This window comes from Sinocyclocheilus grahami, unplaced genomic scaffold (assembly GCF_001515645.1).
Source record: "Sinocyclocheilus grahami isolate Dianchi unplaced genomic scaffold, SAMN03320097.WGS_v1.1 scaffold2811.1, whole genome shotgun sequence".
In the NCBI taxonomy this organism is placed as follows: Eukaryota; Metazoa; Chordata; class Actinopteri; order Cypriniformes; family Cyprinidae; genus Sinocyclocheilus; species Sinocyclocheilus grahami.
In genome coordinates this window covers 15,105-35,042 of record NW_015507987.1, presented here as the reverse complement: position 1 = coordinate 35,042, position 19,938 = coordinate 15,105, and the positions used below count along the sequence as shown (strand labels likewise).

At 41.8% G+C, this 19,938-nt stretch overlaps 1 protein-coding gene across 1 annotated transcript; it reads right to left on the bottom strand.

Annotated features, from left to right (window-relative positions):
* Window positions 1-11: 11 nt before the first annotated feature.
* LOC107575680 (stonustoxin subunit beta-like) lies at window positions 12-7,152 on the bottom strand. The gene is made up of 2 exons (XM_016262035.1): window positions 6,992-7,152; window positions 12-507 (listed from the first exon to the last, which is right to left on the bottom strand). Exons 1-2 carry the CDS (start codon window positions 7,150-7,152, stop codon window positions 21-23), a joined length of 648 nt encoding a protein of 215 aa, XP_016117521.1. The 3' UTR covers window positions 12-20.
* Window positions 7,153-19,938: the final 12,786 nt, after the last annotated feature.

The following is a 19,938-nucleotide window of genomic DNA, read 5'->3' as shown; positions in this document are numbered from 1 at the left end:
TCTCCTCAGTCTCTGGTTCATCAACACAGCTTCACTGATGATCCAATAGAAACCCAAAATGATCCAGAACCAACAGTAAACCCAGGATAGAGCGGCTGAGTGAATGTGGTCTGGACTGTGTGGATGAGGCTCATTGTGTCAGAGACGCTGTAGAAGGACAGAGTTCCTGCACTGTGATCCACAAACACTCCTATTCTCCTGCTGCTGATGATGATGGGCTTCACAGAGAGACGAGTCTCTATCTTATTGTGTCTGAACGAGTAACTGGAGGAAGAGCAGATCAAACTCCAGGACTGATCATTAGATCCAAACCAACATTCTTTACCCTGTCTTTTCTTGCTGATGCTCTTATATGACACTGATATACACACATCTCCACTCCACTTAATCTCCCAGTAACAGCGTCCACACACACTCTCTCTACACAACACCTGAGGATACACATCAAATCTGTCTGTACATTTCTTTAGTCCTGCTGTAATCCTGGATTCTCCTCCATGATCCATACTAGAAAACACACACAGAGCATGTTTTGGAATGATTTAGCATGTTCTAGGCTTGATTGAGTCTCAAGGGATTCTGGGAGTTTGAATAGTTGTGGCTCATCTGAACATTCCGTCAGTGTAAAGGCCCGTTCACACCAAGCACAATAACTATAAAGATAACGATAACGATATAGTTCTGAAAATCGTTCTCAATATTAAAGGATAGCATAGTTCACACCACAACTATAACGATAACGATACAGAGGAACGATATCGTTATGATCGCTTTCAAAACAATTTTTTCCAGCTGATGAACGATAAAACACTGACAGCCAATCAGAATCCATCCTGCTGTAACGAGCTCAAGAATTTAAAGCGGCAGACGAGTGTGCGCTTAGAATAAACAGACGATATCGTTCGCTGGTGTGGACGCTAATATCGTTATCTTTATAGTTATCGTTCTTGGTGTGAACGGGGCTTAAGTCTGTGGGGATTTTTATCAGTGGTCGGCAGCTGGTGAAGTCTTTTGACATAATGAAATAAATAAAACCCAAACGCTATTTTCTAACAAGATCAAATGTATATCAAGCACAGCAAGGTCAGCTCAGAAGAGCTGTCACCGGTCCTATAGCACCACGGGTTGTTACTACAGTTAACAGTTGCTACGGTCAGGCGTGCAGTGAAGAGAGCAGAGAGCGGCGAGACAGATGAAACTTTCAGTGAGTGAAAAGTCCTCAAGGCGAGACATTGCAGGTGAATGGGGTAAAAACATTAATGACTAATTATCACCTTGCTTACCCAGTTGATTGATTACATTGATAATTGCAAAAAAAATTGTATTACAAGTTTTCTAAAATGTTATGTTTAAATATGCAAATGATGTATTATTTAATGAAATATGCGCTAATTTGCATACATTTCTAATACACAATTCTGAACACTGGATCAAGTCAGTTTCAAAATTCTTGTTTATTTTTTCTTGACATATTAGAGGCAAATGTTTTTACAGAGGGAATTTTGGGTATCTCTTTGTCACTCCATAATTCAGAAAATACTTTGAACAGCCAGAAAACAATATATTTTCACAATTTTTGGGGGGGGAAATAAAATGTTGTATATAATGAAGCAAATTATATATGAACAAATCCCTCTGTAAAAACCTTCAGAATATAGACAGGAATAAAAATTTAAAGTTTGGTGTGTAAGTGCTACTGAAGTGGAGATTTATGGCTCTGTTTAGGAGAAAAAACTCATTTTGAGAAAACAGCCTTTAAAAATATGTATTGTAATTGAAATCTATTGACACAAATAGGTAAAGTGCTATAAAAAAAACACTTAACAGTGTCTTTTGGATGTTTTCTTTCCAATAGTATGAAAAAACACTTTATGAAAAGCCAAAAAGCCCAAAATCTCAAAATTGACAGGTGCATGAAAAAACTGTGCTTTTGCCTGCAGTGTCTCCCCTTAAAAAGTCTTAAATTTAATTGAATCAAATTTAAGGCATTAAAAGTCTTAAATAGTACAAGAAAATCTTAATAAGGATTTTTAGGAGATCTTAAATGTGGGGATGGTAAGATGAGAATTGCGATACGGGTTAATATGATGATTAAACTTCAAAAGCCTCTGATTTCATTGAATATGAGCGCTGCACGTTTCAGAGTCAGCTGCTGTGCTGCTTTGTGTTCTGCTGTTACCAGAGAAACAGCTGTGTTTCTGCCGTTCCAAAAGCGCCTCCTGCTGGCAGAGAATGAATGTGCATTTTTATTAAGCCCATCCGCTGTTGTTGTTCAGACCAATGTGAAAATCAACCCATGTTTTCATGCAAACACGAGTTGTAAATGTGAACTGGTGGATCGACAAGAAGCTAATGCATTATAAAACTTTAAAACATTCAGACAGTAAAATATATTTATGTATTATTTAATGAAAAGGCTTTAATTGATTGATAATAATTATTTAAATTAATATAGCCTAATAATTGATACTTTTGCCTCCATTTTCTTAAAAAAAATGATTTAAAGGCTGAAATGTGAAGTGAATCATTCTAAAAAATCTTTTTGTTTTTGTGAAAACGTCTCAGGTTACGTATGTAACCCTAGTTCCTCGAGGGAACGAGACGCTGCGTCGAGAACACTAGGGGAACGCCTTCAGTGACCCACGCTCTGAATCACATGTGAAATCAGTCCAATAGCTGAACGGTACGTCACGGCGGATGACGTCATGAACGGGAAGCTATAAAAGCACGTGCGGCGGAGACAGCGTCAGCTTCTAGGAATGAAGCAAGCGCCGGCAGGGACACCGGAAGTATGGCACCGAGATGCAGCGTCTCGTTCCCTCGAGGAACTAGGGTTACATACGTAACCTGAGACGTTCCTCTTCAGGAACTCGAGCTGCGTCGAGAACACTAGGGGAACGAGAATGCCCACGTCGCCAGACTTCCAAATCTCTGCCTAGTGTGGAAGACTGCACAGCTAGGGCGAGAGAACAAAAGAGCCCGGAGTGGCTAAAGTAGGCGGGGCTCGCCATCCCGAAGGCCAACTTCTGGAGGAGTGAATCTTGACCCCCAAAGGAGAGGGGAGATCAGAGGACTCGAGGCTATGGAATAGCATCCTGATCCACCACTTAGCCTAAGCTTCTCTGGCCGGAGGCCTCAGCCTCAGCGCACCGCAGAGGAAATGTGTAAGAAGAGGGTGTCTTCCCACTGAATGGCCACCGAGAGGGGCGTGGTAGGCCGCAATGGCCATCACGAAGCCCTCTAGGGTGGAGTGGGTCAACCCTGCGGATAAACAGGCCTACAGGAACTCCAGAACTGTACCAGACGGGCAGTTAGCTGGGTCGGGCTGGCGATCTCCGCAGAAATACAGTTTCCTCCTAGAGGGAGCTCTGGATGTAGGATGGTCTCAACAACCTCGGTTGAGAGACCGGAAGTTATGAGTTGTGCCTCCTCAGAGGCCACACCCACAGCTCCTGCGTGCCCTCCGCCTGTGAGAGGAGATCTCTCCTGACGGGAATCTCCCATAGAGCGCCGTCGAGGAGAGAAATCAGGCCTGAGACCCAACTCGGCCCGGCCGGAACGGGGATACAAACAACCGACGGGCCCTGTCCCGGCGCACTCTCTCCAGAACTCCCAGGAGGCAGAAAAATCAGAGGAAAGGCGTACAGACGATGCCTCGGCCACGTCTGTACCATGGCATCCAGCCCCAGTGGAGCTGGATGAGTCAGAGAGAACCAGAGGGGACAGTGTGATATCATATGAGTCGCAACAGGCCCACCTGAGCCTGGCCAAACACTCTCCATATCTGCTTCACCACCTCGGGGTGAAGCATCCATTCCCCGGGCCTCAGCCCCTGCCTCAACAGGATATCTGCTCCCTTCTTGAGATGCCCAGGAATGTAAACTGCTCGCAACGAGAGGAGTTTGCCCTGGGACCACACAAGTATCTGTTGCGCCAGCTTGTACAAGGGGCGCGAACGCAGAACTCCCTGGCGGTTGATGTAAGAGACCACCGTTGCGTTGTTACCAACATATGGTGACCTCTTAACTCGAAACAGGGCCGGCATCTCCCGACAATTGAATGCCATGTCAGATGGCGACCACTCCACAGACCGCGGGCAGGGTGGCTACTCATGACCGCACTTCAGAAAATACTTTGAACAGCCAGAAAACAATATATTTTCACAATTTTTGGGGGGGGAAATAAAATGTTGTATATAATGAAGCAAATTATATATGAACAAATCCCTCTGTAAAAACCTTCAGAATATAGACAGGAATAAAAATTTAAAGTTTGGTGTGTAAGTGCTACTGAAGTGGAGATTTATGGCTCTGTTTAGGAGAAAAAACTCATTTTGAGAAAACAGCCTTTAAAAATATGTATTGTAATTGAAATCTATTGACACAAATAGATAAGGTGCTATAAAAGAAAACTTAACAGTGTCTTTTGGATGTTTTCTTTCCAATAGTATGAAAAAACACTTTATGAAAAGCCAAAAAGCCCAAAATCTCAAAATTGACAGGTGCATGAAAAAACTGTGCTTTTGCCTGCAGTGTCTCCCCTTAAAAAGTCTTAAATTTAATTGAATCAAATTTAAGGCATTAAAAGTCTTAAATAGTACAAGAAAATCTTAATAAGGATTTTTAGGAGATCTTAAATGTGGGGATGGTAAGATGAGAATTGCGATACGGGTTAATATGATGATTAAACTTCAAAAGCCTCTGGTTTCATTGAATATGAGCACTGCACGTTTCAGAGTCAGCTGCTGCGCTGCTTTGTGTTCTGCTGTTACCAGAGAAACAGCTGTGTTTCTGCCGTTCCAAAAGCGCCTCCTGCTGGCAGAGAATGAATGTGCATTTTTATTAAGCCCATCCGCTGTTGTTGTTCAGACCAATGTGAAAATCAACCCATGTTTTCATGCAAACACGAGTTGTAAATGTGAACTGGTGGATCGACAAGAAGCTAATGCATTATAAAACTTTAAAACATTCAGACAGTAAAATATATTTATGTATTATTTAATGAAAAGGCTTTAATTGATTGATAATAATTATTTAAATTAATATAGCCTAATAATTGCTGACGCTGGCTCCGCCGCACGTGCTTTTATAGCTTCCCGTTCATGACGTCATCCGCCGTGACGTACCGCTCAGCTATTGGACTGATTTCACATGTGATTCAGAGCGTGGGTCACTGAAGGCGTTCCCCTAGTGTTCTCGACGCAGCTCGAGTTCCTGAAGAGGAACTTGTCTTTCAACTCTAAATCATGCTTTTTACAGTCATTTTAATTTTATTTGTGCAGATCTTAAAAAGTCTTAAATATGAGCTTAAACATCCTGCCAATACAATGGTCTGCCAAAAACCACCAATTTATGTTTTAAGGTAGGCCTATATAACTGTCCGGACCTCGGCTGGTGAGGAGGGTTCATTACTGGACCTCGAGCAGCTTTAGTTGAAGACCCCTGGTCTGTGGGATTTTTATGGTTTTATCTTTTTCTTTAATTTTTCTTTATTTTCAGGTGTTTCTCAGAGACTGAACTGGTTTAAAGCGCAGAGATTCTGCAGCAATAAAATCTCTTCCTGAACTTCACAAGAGCTTGAAGAAACACAGCGGTGAGACGCGTGTTTGAGTCTGAAACCATACCACGAAATCAGCACAGTAATATTTGTCTGCACTATCAAAAATACATCTGAATCAGAAATGTTCATGATTCCCATCATTCTGACAGATAACAGATATTGTATTTACCTACTTTAGAAACTCTGATAACAGAGATCAGAAATGAATAAGAGACAATTACATTTTAAAGCATCTGATTAAAACAAACCTGGAAAGAGACGTGAAGACCAGAGATTCTTAGAGCATTCAGTGAATTATTCATGAGATTAAAAAATACAAAAGAGCAAAATGCAAATGAAAAAAATCAGGAGGAAACTTCTACAGAGAGTGTGAAGTTACGTCATGCAGTGTTGCATGCTGGGACACCGCTGCCATTCAGGGAGGATCGTCCTCTGCTACAAATGCTGAAATTAATACAGAGACCTGCTTATCTTTTGTTTTGTTTTTGTTTTTGCTTTTAAGTTAAATATTCACATTCTTCATTGTATCGTTTGCATGCTATTTTATCGCTTTGCATGATAATTAGATGTTTTCACTCAAGTTTTGTAGAGTTTTGTTTACAATGTTGATTTGATGACGGTGAAAGCAGTGTCTCCCGCTGGACGCTCGCTGCTGCTTCAGCGTCATACGGCAGAATATACAAATAAAAGTGTGTTCAACAAGCTGACAGAAGTCCATCCATTTCTTTGTTGGAAATGTTTCAGTGACAAAGTATAATTGTTGTTATTGTAAATATAAATTTTTCCATGACCACAGAGGAGAGTCAGAGATTGTGTTCAGCGGACAGACACGAATACACTGTATCTTTATATTTATTCCCACAAATGACAACCAAAATCAAATGCTTGGGAGCTTGTGAACAGTTTTGAGGCATTTTAAAATGCTGACAGTGATGCTAAAAGACGTGCAGATGAGCCAGAGCCGGCTTTAGCGCAGCACTGCTGAGCGGGCGGCTGAGGTAACGAAAGGGGGCGACATAGAAATCAGTGACGGATGTTTACAGCAGGTGTGCACATGAAAGCGACAGTGGTCTATAACCAGAAAAAGTACAGGGCTCATTTCCACACAGCAGACATCATGACCATGGCAGACACATGAGTAAACATAGGTGTGGGGTTGAAAAAGGTAGCATTGTCACTTGACCTGAGTGGGCTGCACCTATGAGATCACTGAATACTGTTGTTTAGTGTTAACCTGAATTAAATGAATTAATTAATTTTTTTTTTTTTTTTTTTTAACCGCAAGGTCTAGAGACGTGATTTTAGAAGCTGAATTTCTTTGTACTTGAGCGCCGTGTTTTAGTATGATGTATTATGCATGAAAAGCTGCTATAAAGACCTGAGACGAGCACGGCATTCAAACACAAATTCAAAGACGTCATGCTTGACATACTTCAGTTTATCCAGTGAGCAGTTTGAGTCCTGCAGTTTTTCAGAGAGCAGCTTGACTCCTGAATCTCCGGGGTGATTGTAGCTCAGATCCAGCTCTCTCAGGTGTGAGGGGTTTGAACTCAGAGCTGAAGACACATAACCACAGCCTTCCTCTGTCACCATACAGCCAGACAACCTACAAATACAGCAACAGTCCATGTGACATCTCTTACACACATTTATACTTATTTCAGCCATTAATTAATCCTATGTGGTCACGTCTTAAGGTTTACTTTGTTAAAAAGAAAACTTCTCCCTCATTAGAAATGCAATAATGTCACTATCAGTATATGATGTCAATTATATAAAAACAAAACAAAAAAGCTAAAACGCCATGTAAACATTATAAATAAAATGATGGAAACGGCTGTCCAGTGGAGTTGTATCACTGGTGTTACTGCTGAACAAACAACACTTGTTAAGAAAAAAATCTAGACTTTTGACATCACTTTCTATTTACATCTATTTGGCATCACTTTCTACTGTCCTTTCACCTTGGAAGAATACATATCGTCATTGTCATGTTGAAAAAATGCCCACCAACGCAAGCAAATGAGGAGAGGGTAGCATGTTCTGTTTCAAGGTGTGTGAATTCATGACAGCATTGATTTAAAAAAACCTTCATCACTCATGCATCCCTATAAAAGAGCTTTACTACCACCAAACTTTACTGTGGGAACCAGGCACTCTCACTGTACTCCTCCTCTAGCAGCACCTGTTAGATCTGAATTGATTAGGCTAAATTAGTTTCTTGTGCTTTGGCTACAGTAGGTAGTTTCAGTGAGGGCAACAACTATGCATGTCACTTCTGCTGTCCACTGTCATGCATGCTTACATCACTGACTTACATTAATACTGACTACTGACTGTTTGAATACCTTTGTTAAGGCGGGCATACACGGTGTGATTATCGCAGATGCTTGCATGGTCGCGGCTCGTACCATGTGAGAAGAATTACGGGCCGATCCGAGACGTTACGAGCACCTCCCGTCCTCCCGATAATTTTCAAATATGTAAAAAAAAATCGGATTCTGTCGGTTTAAATTTGTAGCGTATGTGTGGTTGAACGAGACGATTTGGTGATCCATCTGAAGTTGACCAATCAGAAGATGACAAAAACCATATAGTCTATAATAATTTTTGTTTAATTATACAGTTCTATTTTTTATTTGTTATTCCGAATGTCCCACATTTGCCGTTCAGCTTTATGAATGAATATGCCTGTTGTATTTCTGGCAAAACGAGCAGAAATTCAGAAATGGCCTACTCCCTCGAGTTCTTTATGAAGAACAGAAAGTCCATGCTTTTCTCTGCTTTTCAGCCATTCTCTTTGCCATGTCCTTTGTCTTCGTTTTTTTTTTTTTGGGCGTCACAAGCCACCTGCCACAAAGAAAACTATTTCGTCCTCAGAATCCATATTTTTATGAATGGCGCGAAACGTAATGCTTACGTCAGAGTTTGTAAAATCATAGTAAATTCGTGTCGTGTGTGACTGCCTCCGTACGATTTTCGGATAAACTCAATCGTGACATGTGCCAGAGCTCACGATGTTCCGACCTTCAGAATCGCACTGTGTACACCCGCCTTTAATTATGCTTTTGTTAAATAAACTACTTTTATTTGCTACTAGCAGGTTAGCTCTCGTTTATGTTGAAATTTGGAGCCAGTTGTAACAGTTACTTTTGCTATATTACTTTAATTGTTTTGGTTCAACATACTTATCTTTTGTATTGCCTTAAACTTATACCAGAAAAAAAATATTTAGTTTTATTTAGTAACTTTCAACATTTTATCACTTTGATAAGAAAATTATTTACCTGAATAATTTTGACTTGCTTCTTTGGTAACTGATCAAGCAGACTTGCTGGAAGATTATATATCTAATGAACCCTAATGTCACGATCACCAGCTGGAGTGTCCTTGATAGTCACCAGAGGGCACTCCATCCCAGAATATTGTTACTGCCTCATGAACTACATTTCCCAGGACTCACTGTCTAGTCTCATCATCACTGATTGCATTCAGTTGTGTCTCTGTTAGAAAACACTCTCTGTCTTTAGATTGGTTCCAGATGTTGTCACCCCTCCTCTCCTTTTTTCCTGTCCCTCTTTCACTCGCCCTCCCTATACAGCGCACTCTCTCTGATTTCCCCCTCCTCCATCTGTTCTCTCTCTCTCTCTTGTATGATGTTTTAATGTCTCTTACTCATATTCGAGGTACGCATGCGCACATGTATGCATTAGCTTTTCTTGGTTCAAATGCTCAAATAAGGACACGAAAGCTAGGACTCCAAGGTAAAGGGGTTCGTGATGAACAATGAAGATAGTTCAGCATCCTTCGCCAAGTCTATTCCTAATATGTCCATATTTTTCTGTTCATGTGGCCATTTTATATAAACACATGTTCTTGGCCAAGATCCTATATGTATGTCATCTATATCCTCATTGGTTAAAGGGTTGAAACTCCCCTCGACATATGCCTATATAAGATATTTGTATCTATGAATAAAGTTGAAGTATTGAGAATACAATTTGAATGTGTGTTTTCTTGCTTCCCGGCCGTTATACACTTTAAGGGACTGAGAATTTTCAGAGGTGGCAAAGAGATATAGAGGGACCAATTGTTAATTTACTAACAGTCTCATTATCTCATTACCTCTGCCTTTAAAGCCCGGGATACACTGCACGATTTTAGTAATCCTATAAGATCATTAATTCTCTTGTATGATGTTTTAATGTCTCTTACTCATATTCGAGGTACGCATGCGCACATGTATGCATTAGCTTTTCTTGGTTCAAATGCTCAAATAAGGACACGAAAGCTAGGACTCCAAGGTAAAGGGGTTCGTGATGAACAATGAAGATAGTTCAGCATCCTTCGCCAAGTCTATTCCTAATATGTCCATATTTTTCTGTTCATGTGGCCATTTTATATAAACACATGTTCTTGGCCAAGATCCTATATGTATGTCATCTATATCCTCATTGGTTAAAGGGTTGAAACTCCCCTCGACATATGCCTATATAAGATATTTGTATCTATGAATAAAGTTGAAGTATTGAGAATACAATTTGAATGTGTGTTTTCTTGCTTCCCGGCCGTTATACACTTTAAGGGACTGAGAATTTTCAGAGGTGGCAAAGAGATATAGAGGGACCAATTGTTAATTTACTAACAGTCTCATTATCTCATTACCTCTGCCTTTAAAGCCCGGGATACACTGCACGATTTTAGTAATCCTATAAGATCATTAATTTATCACACTGTGTGTCATGGATCGTTTAAACTTGGGTACGACAAACATGTAGACCGTGCGATGATAACACCTATTGAATCGTAGGCTGCGACACACGTTAGTGCAATGTCATCAGCATGCTCTAGTGGTAAACAAATACCGGTACATCAAGATGGATCGCACTTTGGCAGTTGTGCTTTTCATGTGCGCTGAAACAAAGAAGAGGCGCCGGCGGAAGAGGACAATATGAACCCGCTCATGGTTTGGGAAAAGAGGACAACTTGGGATGCCAGTTTTGCACAGGGAGTTACAGCTGCAGTTCCTCCGCTATCTCCTTCCATGCTATGTCCTTTTTGGTGCGGTCATGATAACAGCTTGAGGACTCATCGTACAAACATGCCCTCTGCTGCCACAACTCAACAAGAATTTGTTCTTTATGGGTATCCCACATACCGTCTCAGGTTACTTATGTAACCATGGTTCCCTGAGTAGGGAACGAGACACTGCGTCCTCTAGGGGTCGCTATGGGGAACGCCTCGTCGTGACCCGTGTCTGAAGCATACATTGAAAAAACACCAACTCGTTGGCCGGCGACAGCCATGACGTCACTACCGGTGCGACTCCAGTATAAATCGGCGCCGGGAGCTACACATCATTCTCTTCTTCGTCTTCATTGACTGTTCTGTTTGAAGCGTGCATTTTCAAGGAAAAAGTAAGAGCTATCTATTTATTATGGCGAGCACTAGTAGAGCATTTAGAAGGTGTGTGCATCCGTGTCAGCGCTAGTTGACACCAGATGACACACACGATTTATGTGTTGTTTGTTTGGGCGAGGAGCACGCACGCGATGTCCTCGAGGGGGCAATCTGCGTGCATTGCGAGTTTTTTCCAATGAAAAAACTCCGTTCTCGTTTGTCTCTCTTTTCAAGTAAAGAGGGGCAGCCATCTGCTTCCCGCGGTTCAGGACCCTCCGCTGCTGAGGCACGGAGGAGAATGAGCTCGTGGCGATCTCAGGTGGACCTGGCCGATGAGTTTAGAGAGGGGCTTTCCTTCTCGCGCTCATCGGCGGGGGGCGAGAGACAGCCACTGGAGGATGATGTTCTCTCTTTAACATCATCTGATCCAGGGGCCAGTGCTCTGCTGGGTTCAGCCCAGGAAGAGCAGGAAATGGATGATGAGAGCGAAGAAGCTGAGGCTGAGCCTTCTCAATCCTCCTGCCCTGCGTATGATGAGCTCTTAGAGGTTATGGATCGCGCCACGGCAAGACTTGACTTGCCATGGAAGCGGACTAAGGAAGTGGCGTCGCGAGGTCGTCTCGACGAACGTTATCTTTCTGGCCATAACCCTCCAGCTCAGGTGAGTCTTCCTTTCCTTCCTGATCTCCATACTGAGATCGAGAAGGAATGGAAGAAGCCGTTTTCCTCACGCATCCATCGGTTTCAGCATACCAGTTATGCGAATATCGAGGCGGTGCGCGAAAACGGCTATGAGAGAATGCCCCCTGTAGAAGAGACGCTAGCTAGCTATCTCTCTATGGGAGAGACATCATCTCTCAAAACTCCCTCCTTGCCATCCATGCCTCTTCAAGCTACATCTAAAATGAATGGCAAGGCATACGCAGCAGCAGGTCAGGCTGTTGCTTCACTGCACACGATGGCGGTGCTTCAAGCATACCAGGCTGATCTGCTGAAAGACCTGGATAAAGGCGAGGGCCTTTCTTCTGATGAGATGGCTGAGTTACGCCGCACCACGGATCTTGCTCTTCGTGCTACTAAGCAGGCTGCCTCTGCCATGGGCAGATCTATGGCAGCGATGGTAGTAACGGAGAGGCAGCTGTGGGTAAACCTGGCAGACATCGGGAAGAAAGAAAGGGGTTTTCTTCTCGATGCCCCGGTTTCGCCCTCTGAACTTTTTGGTACATCCGTTGAGACGGTCATCGAAAAGTTCAGGGAGGCGAAGGCACGCTCAGCGGCCTTCAAAACCTTCATTCCACGAAGGTCCAGGTCTGAGCCCGAACAAACCAGGGGTCCTGGCCCGTCTCGATTTGAGGATCAGAGACGAGCACAGAAGGCTAGTGTCGCGACTCGCGCTCCTCCTCCGCCTGCGGGTAGGGGTAGGAAGTATCGTGGGTCGAAGGGAGGTAGGCAAGACCTGAGGGATGTGATCCAGACAAGGCGTCAGAGCTTTCGTCCGGATCAGAGTAATACTTAGGTATCCACTCTTTCCCTCAGGGGGTGTAACATCTACCCCTTTCTTCCCCTTCCTAATTCCCCTGTAACCACCATATCGCCACCTGACCGAGGTCAGGTGGAAGCTTCCTGCATAACAGTCTCCTTCTGGACCTATGATGTTTTGGTTGGTTCTATGGTTATCATAGTAACCACCTTACTGAAGGTCCGGTCTAGAGGCTTTCCGGACAGAGCTCCAACGCGGGAGCCGTGGTGGGTGAGTACGATCCATGTCTAAATATATGTATATAAATATATGTATGTGCTATGAAACTGGTGGTTGTGTGTACCCTTCTGCTAGTTTCTTTGCAGTGTTTCCCGTGCTGGGGTCAGAAACCGGGTGCTCGACTTGCAGTGTTTATTTCACTCGTCGAGATATGTCCAGAAGGTAAGTAAGGTTTCATACTTCCTGGATCATGCGGCTATAACACAGGCTTCTGCGGGAGTTTTGTGATTATCAGGCCCCCGGTGTCACTGCAAAAAAATTTCCTGGACGTCCGGGCTGGGGTTTACGCTTTCATGCTACCCTGACTGGTCTACCGTATCCGGGTCGCCCTGAGGGGTTTTTCCCGATCACCAGGATATCCCCTTGAGGCATCACCCCCCTCACCATTGAGGGTTATTGTGAGTATGATGTCTCTTTCGAGCGTTAATCCTCTCTGAGGAGTTAGATTCCTCGCTCCATGGGCTGTCCTCGTGGTAGTATTGAGACAATGCTCCCCTTTTATCAAAGGGTTACCTGAATGAGAGTTTGGCTAGACTGCAGTATGCTTACCCCTCTGATTTTCAATCATGCTGCAGGTCGAGCCCCCCCCCCCCGCTCGTTGAGAGCTGGGTTTGTGCTCCCTCAGCCAAGGTAAACTACTGCTAGCGTTCCTGCATTGGAACATGCTGTAGGCCGAGCCCCCTTCTCGACTGAGAACTAGGTGTGTTGCCCCCACAGCTAAGTAAACTACTGCTAGCGTTCCTGCATTGGAACATGCTGTAGGCCGAGCCCCCTTCTCGACTGAGAACTAGGTGTGTTGCCCCCACAGCTAAGTAAACTATTGCTAGCTGTTCCAGTGCGGAACATGCTGCAGGTCGAGCCCCGTCTCGGTTTGAGAACTGAGTGTGTTGCTCCCTCAGCTGAATAACTGCTAGCTGTTCCACCATGGGAACATGCTGTAGGTTGAGCTCCCTCTCCATTGAGAGCTGGATGTTCTCCCCCAGCTACAGATTTACTGCTAGCCACTCCAGCATTATAGCCGTAGATATAGCGTCTGGGGATACGCTATTTTTATCTATAGGCTGCCTTTTCAGGGTGCCACGAGAACCCCTAGAACGGTATACAAGTGTAGTGCACGTTATGCTTTGCCCACTTTTCTAAAATCCACATAAGTGGTAAGTGTGCACGTTATGCTTTGCCCACTTTTCTAAAAATCCTGTATGGTAAGAGCTACGCGCAAGACTTCGTGCTCTTTTTGAGTGGTTTAAAACCCCGGTTCTGCCTTGGGCACCACTCCCCCTATGTATCCTCTGGATACCTACTTAACAGGGTATTGCTACTAAGGATCTGTTGAGACAGTTCCTTCACCACAAGACAAACGTGCGGTAGCCCCTGTGTGACAGACCAAGACTAGTATGATTCTAGGCTCTTGGTCGTATTCCCTTAAAGGAATCTGTTTCTGATTCCAAGCCTTGAGCTCTACCCCGGGCCCAGGAGTCTGGCCCTAATAGGTCCAGCATAGGAGATTATAATGCAGGAAATTTCCCACCTAACCTCGGTCAGGTGGAGAGATGGTGGTTACAGGGGAATTAGGAAGGTGAAGATAAGGGAAGATGTAAGACCCCCGAAGAAAATGAGTAGATACTGAGGTATCACTCTGATCCGGACAAAAGTGCTGACGCCCTGTCTGGATGACATCCCTTAGGTCTTTTACTTACCTTCCTTTGACCCGCAATTCTTCCTACCCCTACCCGCGGGCCAACGAGTTGGTGTTTTTTCAATGTATGCTTCAGACACGGGTCACGACGAGGCGTTCCCCATAGCGACCCCTAGAGGACGCAGTTCGAAGTTCCCATGAAAGGGAACTTCTACTATTTTTGCCTCCATGGCATTGAAATTTTAGCGCCGATGGTCGTGTGGATCAATATGTCATTTCATGTTGCAATTTCATTGGCTGCTGAGTAGACTCAGGTTGTTGAAGCAAACACGCTGTGCATTGATCATGCTGAATTTCTGACACTGTCAGAAAACTATCGTAGGCTATCTTTGGTCGCAAGACTGGGAAAACACCCGTCTTTGAACCTCTCTCACTGTATGACATAGGACCACCGATTAAGAGCCTCGATCACAGAAATCGCCATGATTGCTTCACGATGGCAATCTTTCGTCTGGGACAGCCAAAAATCGTGCAGTGTATCCCAGGCTTAAAAGCAATGTATCTTTCAGTCACTGTCAGGAAAGTCTTGCTGTAAGTCACTCTGCAATTCTAAACGTTTCAGTTTTTCGTGTCTCTTGGTTTTTGACTCCCTGCCTGTGTTTATTGTCCTGTTATTGTTTGGTTGATTGTTTGGTGTATGACCTTTTGCTTGTTCTGTATTACAACTTTTGATTACCCCTTAATCAATATTGCATTTGGATCCTCAGCTTTCATGTCTCCGTGCAGTTTGTGACTCTTAACATGTCTTCTAAGTAAAGAGCAATGGCTGAATTTGTTAAGTTTCAGAAGGAATGTACTCATTTATTTTATACCACAACACACTGAGCAGGACACATCCCCATCAATTATACAGCAAATTCTACCCCCACTAATTCATATTCTTCATGCTACTCTGCTGCACTCCATTACAGCCCTATTGGCTTTTTGTTTGGATGACAAAACATTCAAAAAGTTATTTATTTTTTTTATGCTGGTCTGCCTCAGCGGTCTAACAGCGCTTATCAAGTACAAAATGATTAAGATGACCAGTCAAAAAAAGAGCAAATGTTTGATGCATGTTGCATTTTTTTTAGTCCATGTTATAAGTGACCCAAACTCTCAGCACTTGCATGAGATGGAGTTTGTGTGGAGCAGAATTTACTGTGAACCAAGCCACTCAGAGACACTGAAAACACTGGATCATGAGCTGCTTGCATGTAAATTTAACATACTGCTGCGCTGTGTATTTATATCAAATTACATCACAAGCTTTACTATTTGATCAACACACTGAATATTGTGTTAATTTATTTGATTGAAAACCATTTACCTCAGAATCTCCAGCTGACAGTTTGGACTCTTCAGTCCATCAGAAAGAAGCTTCACTCCTGAATCCTGCAGGTCATTGTTACTCAGGTCCAGCTCTCTCAGGACAGAGTTTGATGATAAAACTGAAGACAAACTCCCACAAGACTGAGCAGTGAGATTACATCCACATAGCCTGTGTAAAGAACAAAACAAACAGTAATATATACAGTTACATCACGAGCTTTACAAATTGATAAACACTATATATTTTGTTAATTTATTTGATTGAAAACCTATGCATTACCGCCAATGCTTGCATTCTCGTTCTAACTCGCGTGTCGGGATGATAAGACTGTCTAAAGGGCGAGCTTAAAAGACGCTTGGAAAAGTTTATGGAATTGTCGAGCGTTTGTAAGAAGTTTTCAGCATGCAGCGACATGCACACACATCCAAAGCGCACGCATACAGACAGACGCATTGACAGCACGCTAATACTTGAGCTCTCTTCCGCTTTTTTGTGCATGGATGAACAAATACAGACCAAATTACATCAACATGTGTACCTTGGCGAATATCCTAGTAAACACAGTTGGTTAGTCTTAACGTAAACCATTGAGAAAGAAAACGCATGTGTATCAGTATATTGGATCCGCGCTTTCGTTCTTAAAGTGAAAGCAGACTAACAGAAAACTTCTGTCAAAGAAAAAAATCTTTCACCGATTTTGACTGAACAACTTTTATAAGGATTAATCTATATTTAATCTATACAGTGAAGACCAGCACGCTAATACTTGAGCTCTCTTCCGCTTTTTTGTGCATGGATGAACAAATACAGACCAAATTACATCAACATGTGTACCTTGGCGAATATCCTAGTAAACACAGTTGGTTAGTCTTAACGTAAACCATTGAGAAAGAAAACGCATGTGTATCAGTATATTGGATCCGCGCTTTCGTTCTTAAAGTGAAAGCAGACTAACAGAAAACTTCTGTCAAAGAAAAAAATCTTTCACCGATTTTGACTGAACAACTTTTATAAGGATTAATCTATATTTAATCTATACAGTGAAGACTATGCAGTGTTATTTTACATTTGATTATTACATTTCTGTACCTAAAAATTTCTTTCAGATCTACCTAAATAACCTGAAAAGCACTGTTTATTTAATTTGTGTCTTTGTTATACTGAGCCTATAGTAGCAGCCAAAAAAAGTCACAAATAAAGTTAACAGCTTTATTTTAGATTTTTATTTATTTATTTATTTTTCTACATTAATATATTTTTTCCTACAACTGGAGTACCTCTGTTGTATTGTTTCCTAATGAGCATTTACATTATTTTACACATTGCATATTTTAGCACAAAAGCCTGAAAGATTGTCTTGACTGTTGTCATATCTTAAGATTACTGATCTTGTGTGTGACTTAATTTTTTTTTTCAATAATTTTTTTTCTTTATTGTTTAAAAAAAAAGAAGTGTAGGCCTATTTTTTTTTTGTTGTAGTGAATGTCCCAGTTGAGGAACAGGATGTGAACATGTAAGATAAATGTTCATGTTATATGTTTTGGTTGCATTTGTGAGTTAATAAAAATGTAGATGGTTGTTTAAAATAGGTATATAATATAATAATATCAATATATTGATCGATATTCTCCTGTATCGAATCGTATCGTAGAATTTTTTGAAGTATCGGCAAATATCGTATCCCTAGGTCAGGGGTCGGCAACCCGCGGCTCTTTCATCCCTTTGCGCTGGCTCCCTGTAGCATGGGTGTACAATATGCGGGGGAGGTGTCCCCCCGACTTTTAATAAAACCTAAACTATTCCCATGTACATTTTCTCGGGCAAGTGTGTTCACGTAGAGGTTTTCAAGGGCCAATGTGAATAAATCTAGAATTAAATTAAAAGAGACAATATAGTCACGACATTTTGGATATGTTTTATTCTTATCCAAAACGATGTGAACACCACGGAGCGCCGAACACTATCATGCTCTGTATGTTTCATTGATTCTCGAAGCCGGAGGGCGATCTCATACAGAAAGTCCAAAACGGACTCATATGATAGCTTTTGACGCCAGAAAATCCCTAATATGGACAAAGGCATCCCGCTGTCGCTGTAGCTAAGCTGAATAACAAGCATCGTGATGTCTATCAGCCATCGGCGATGGACGATGGCATCGTCAATCGGCCCAACCCTATTTTACAAGTCTTTTATATGAATGATACAGTGGTAATGGCCATAGCATTAATTACAGTACAGAAGCTATAAAATATCATTTTCTGCCTTATTCTGTGATAAAAATGGAAAAAGTGTTTGTAGTATATAAACTATTATACTGATTATACAATCATAACCATAAAATTGTCATTAGTAAAAAATATATCAAAAATATTATAGAAGACAAATAATTGGTTATTGTCCAGCAGTGTATTTTATTTCTTAGCCAAGTAAAAGAGATTAAAAAAAATTTGTCAATTAGACATGCATAATAATAATAGACCTAATACACCGGTAGTGACGTCATGGCTGTCGCCGGCCAACGAGTTGGTGTTTTTTCAATGTATGCTTCAGACACGGGTCACGACGAGGCGTTCCCCATAGCGACCCCTAGAGGACGCAGTGTCTCGTTCCCTACTCAGGGAACCATGGTTACATAAGTAACCTGAGACGTTATCTTTATTTTGGGATCAAATATCTTGTGGCTCCACGTGAATTTTATTCAGTGGGAAAGGGGCCAAAAGGGCTCTTTTGACATTGAAGGTTGCAGACCCCTGCCCTAAGTATAAGAATCAATATCGTATCGCATCGTGATGAACCATCCGATTTACACCCCTAACAGTTACATCACGAGCTTTACAATTTGATAAACACACAATATTTTGTTCATTTATTTGATTGAAAACCATTTACCTCAGAATCTCCAGCTGACAGTTTGGACTCTTCAGTCCATCAGAGAGCAGCTTCACTCCAGAATCCTGCAGATCATTGTTACTCAGGTCCAGCTCTCTCAGGACAGAGTTTGAGGATTGTAGAGCTGAAGACAAACTTCCACGAGATTGAGCAGTGAGATTGCATCCACATAGCCTGTGTAAAGAACAAAACAAACAGTAATTTAATTTGTTTACTTATTGTGTTTATTTATCTGGTAGGGTTTGTAATCTGGAGCACAGATGACTTCCAGAAAGCTTTGACTGTGGTGATACAGTTGAAGTAATCTCAATGATCAGTGAATACATCTGATGGTTTTAACTTAAAGAAAGAATTGAGGCAATAACACACAGGGCTTCCATTAGATTTTAAATGTATGTTTCAGTCTCTCTCTCTCTCTCTCTCTCTCTCTCACACTCTCACTCTCTCTCACACACACACACACACACACTCACTTGTGAATTAGACCCAGGCTTTTGCACAGAAGTACTGCACACATTGGCTTAATTTCTAAATAAAATTGCCATTAAGAAGGATTTTCAATTCAATTCTTCATAAAACACCTGTCACTGCAAGGCAGATAATAGACAGTGGATCCAGTTGCAGTAAGTTTGTTAAAAAAAAAAAAAAAAAGGATTGTCCAAAGGGTACGAAGACGAAGAAAATAAAAAAAACAGCAGGCAAACATGCATAGACAATAACTGACCATGAACTAAAAAAACCAAGATGTATAAATGCACAAGATAAATATATTTACATTTACATTTAGTAAATTAACAGACGCTTTTATCCAAAGTGACTTACAAATGAGGGCAATAGAAGCAATCAAAACCATTTTTAGGATATTTAGGTTCCATATTTAGGAACCAAGGAAACAAAGGACACAGGAAATAAACAAAGGAAACTAGAAACAAGATACAACAGGATGAAAAGAACATCAAAATAAGAGTCCCGGAACAGAAACAGAACATCAACCTGACGACACCTGGACAGTTAACCTGATGTTTCACGTACCGATCATTTTTCTTAATTTATGATATAATTTAGAATAATAAACTGGGTAAAATGTAGGTAAAACAAAGCAAAATCCCTGGTGTTGAATTACCACTGCTCACATTACATATTGTCCCAATCTACAAATACAGAAATGTACAAAATTTTATGTGGATTAGAATGATTCAGTGATTCACAGTGATCCATGATTCAGATTCAATCAATGATTCAGATTACCAAATCCGGGTTACAAGTACTCTGTAGACTACATTGTGAAATGTGGTTTCAGTCAGATACATAAAGAACAAATGG

Coding starts and splice junctions, on each gene's coding strand:
- LOC107575680 (XM_016262035.1), bottom strand. CDS start 7,152: ATGGTGACAGAGGAAGGCTGTGGTTATGTGTCTTCAGCTCTGAGTTCA. Junction 508..6,991: donor TGCTCACTGGATAAACTGAA/GTATGTCAAGCA, acceptor TGTGTTTTCTAG/TATGGATCATGGAGGAGAAT.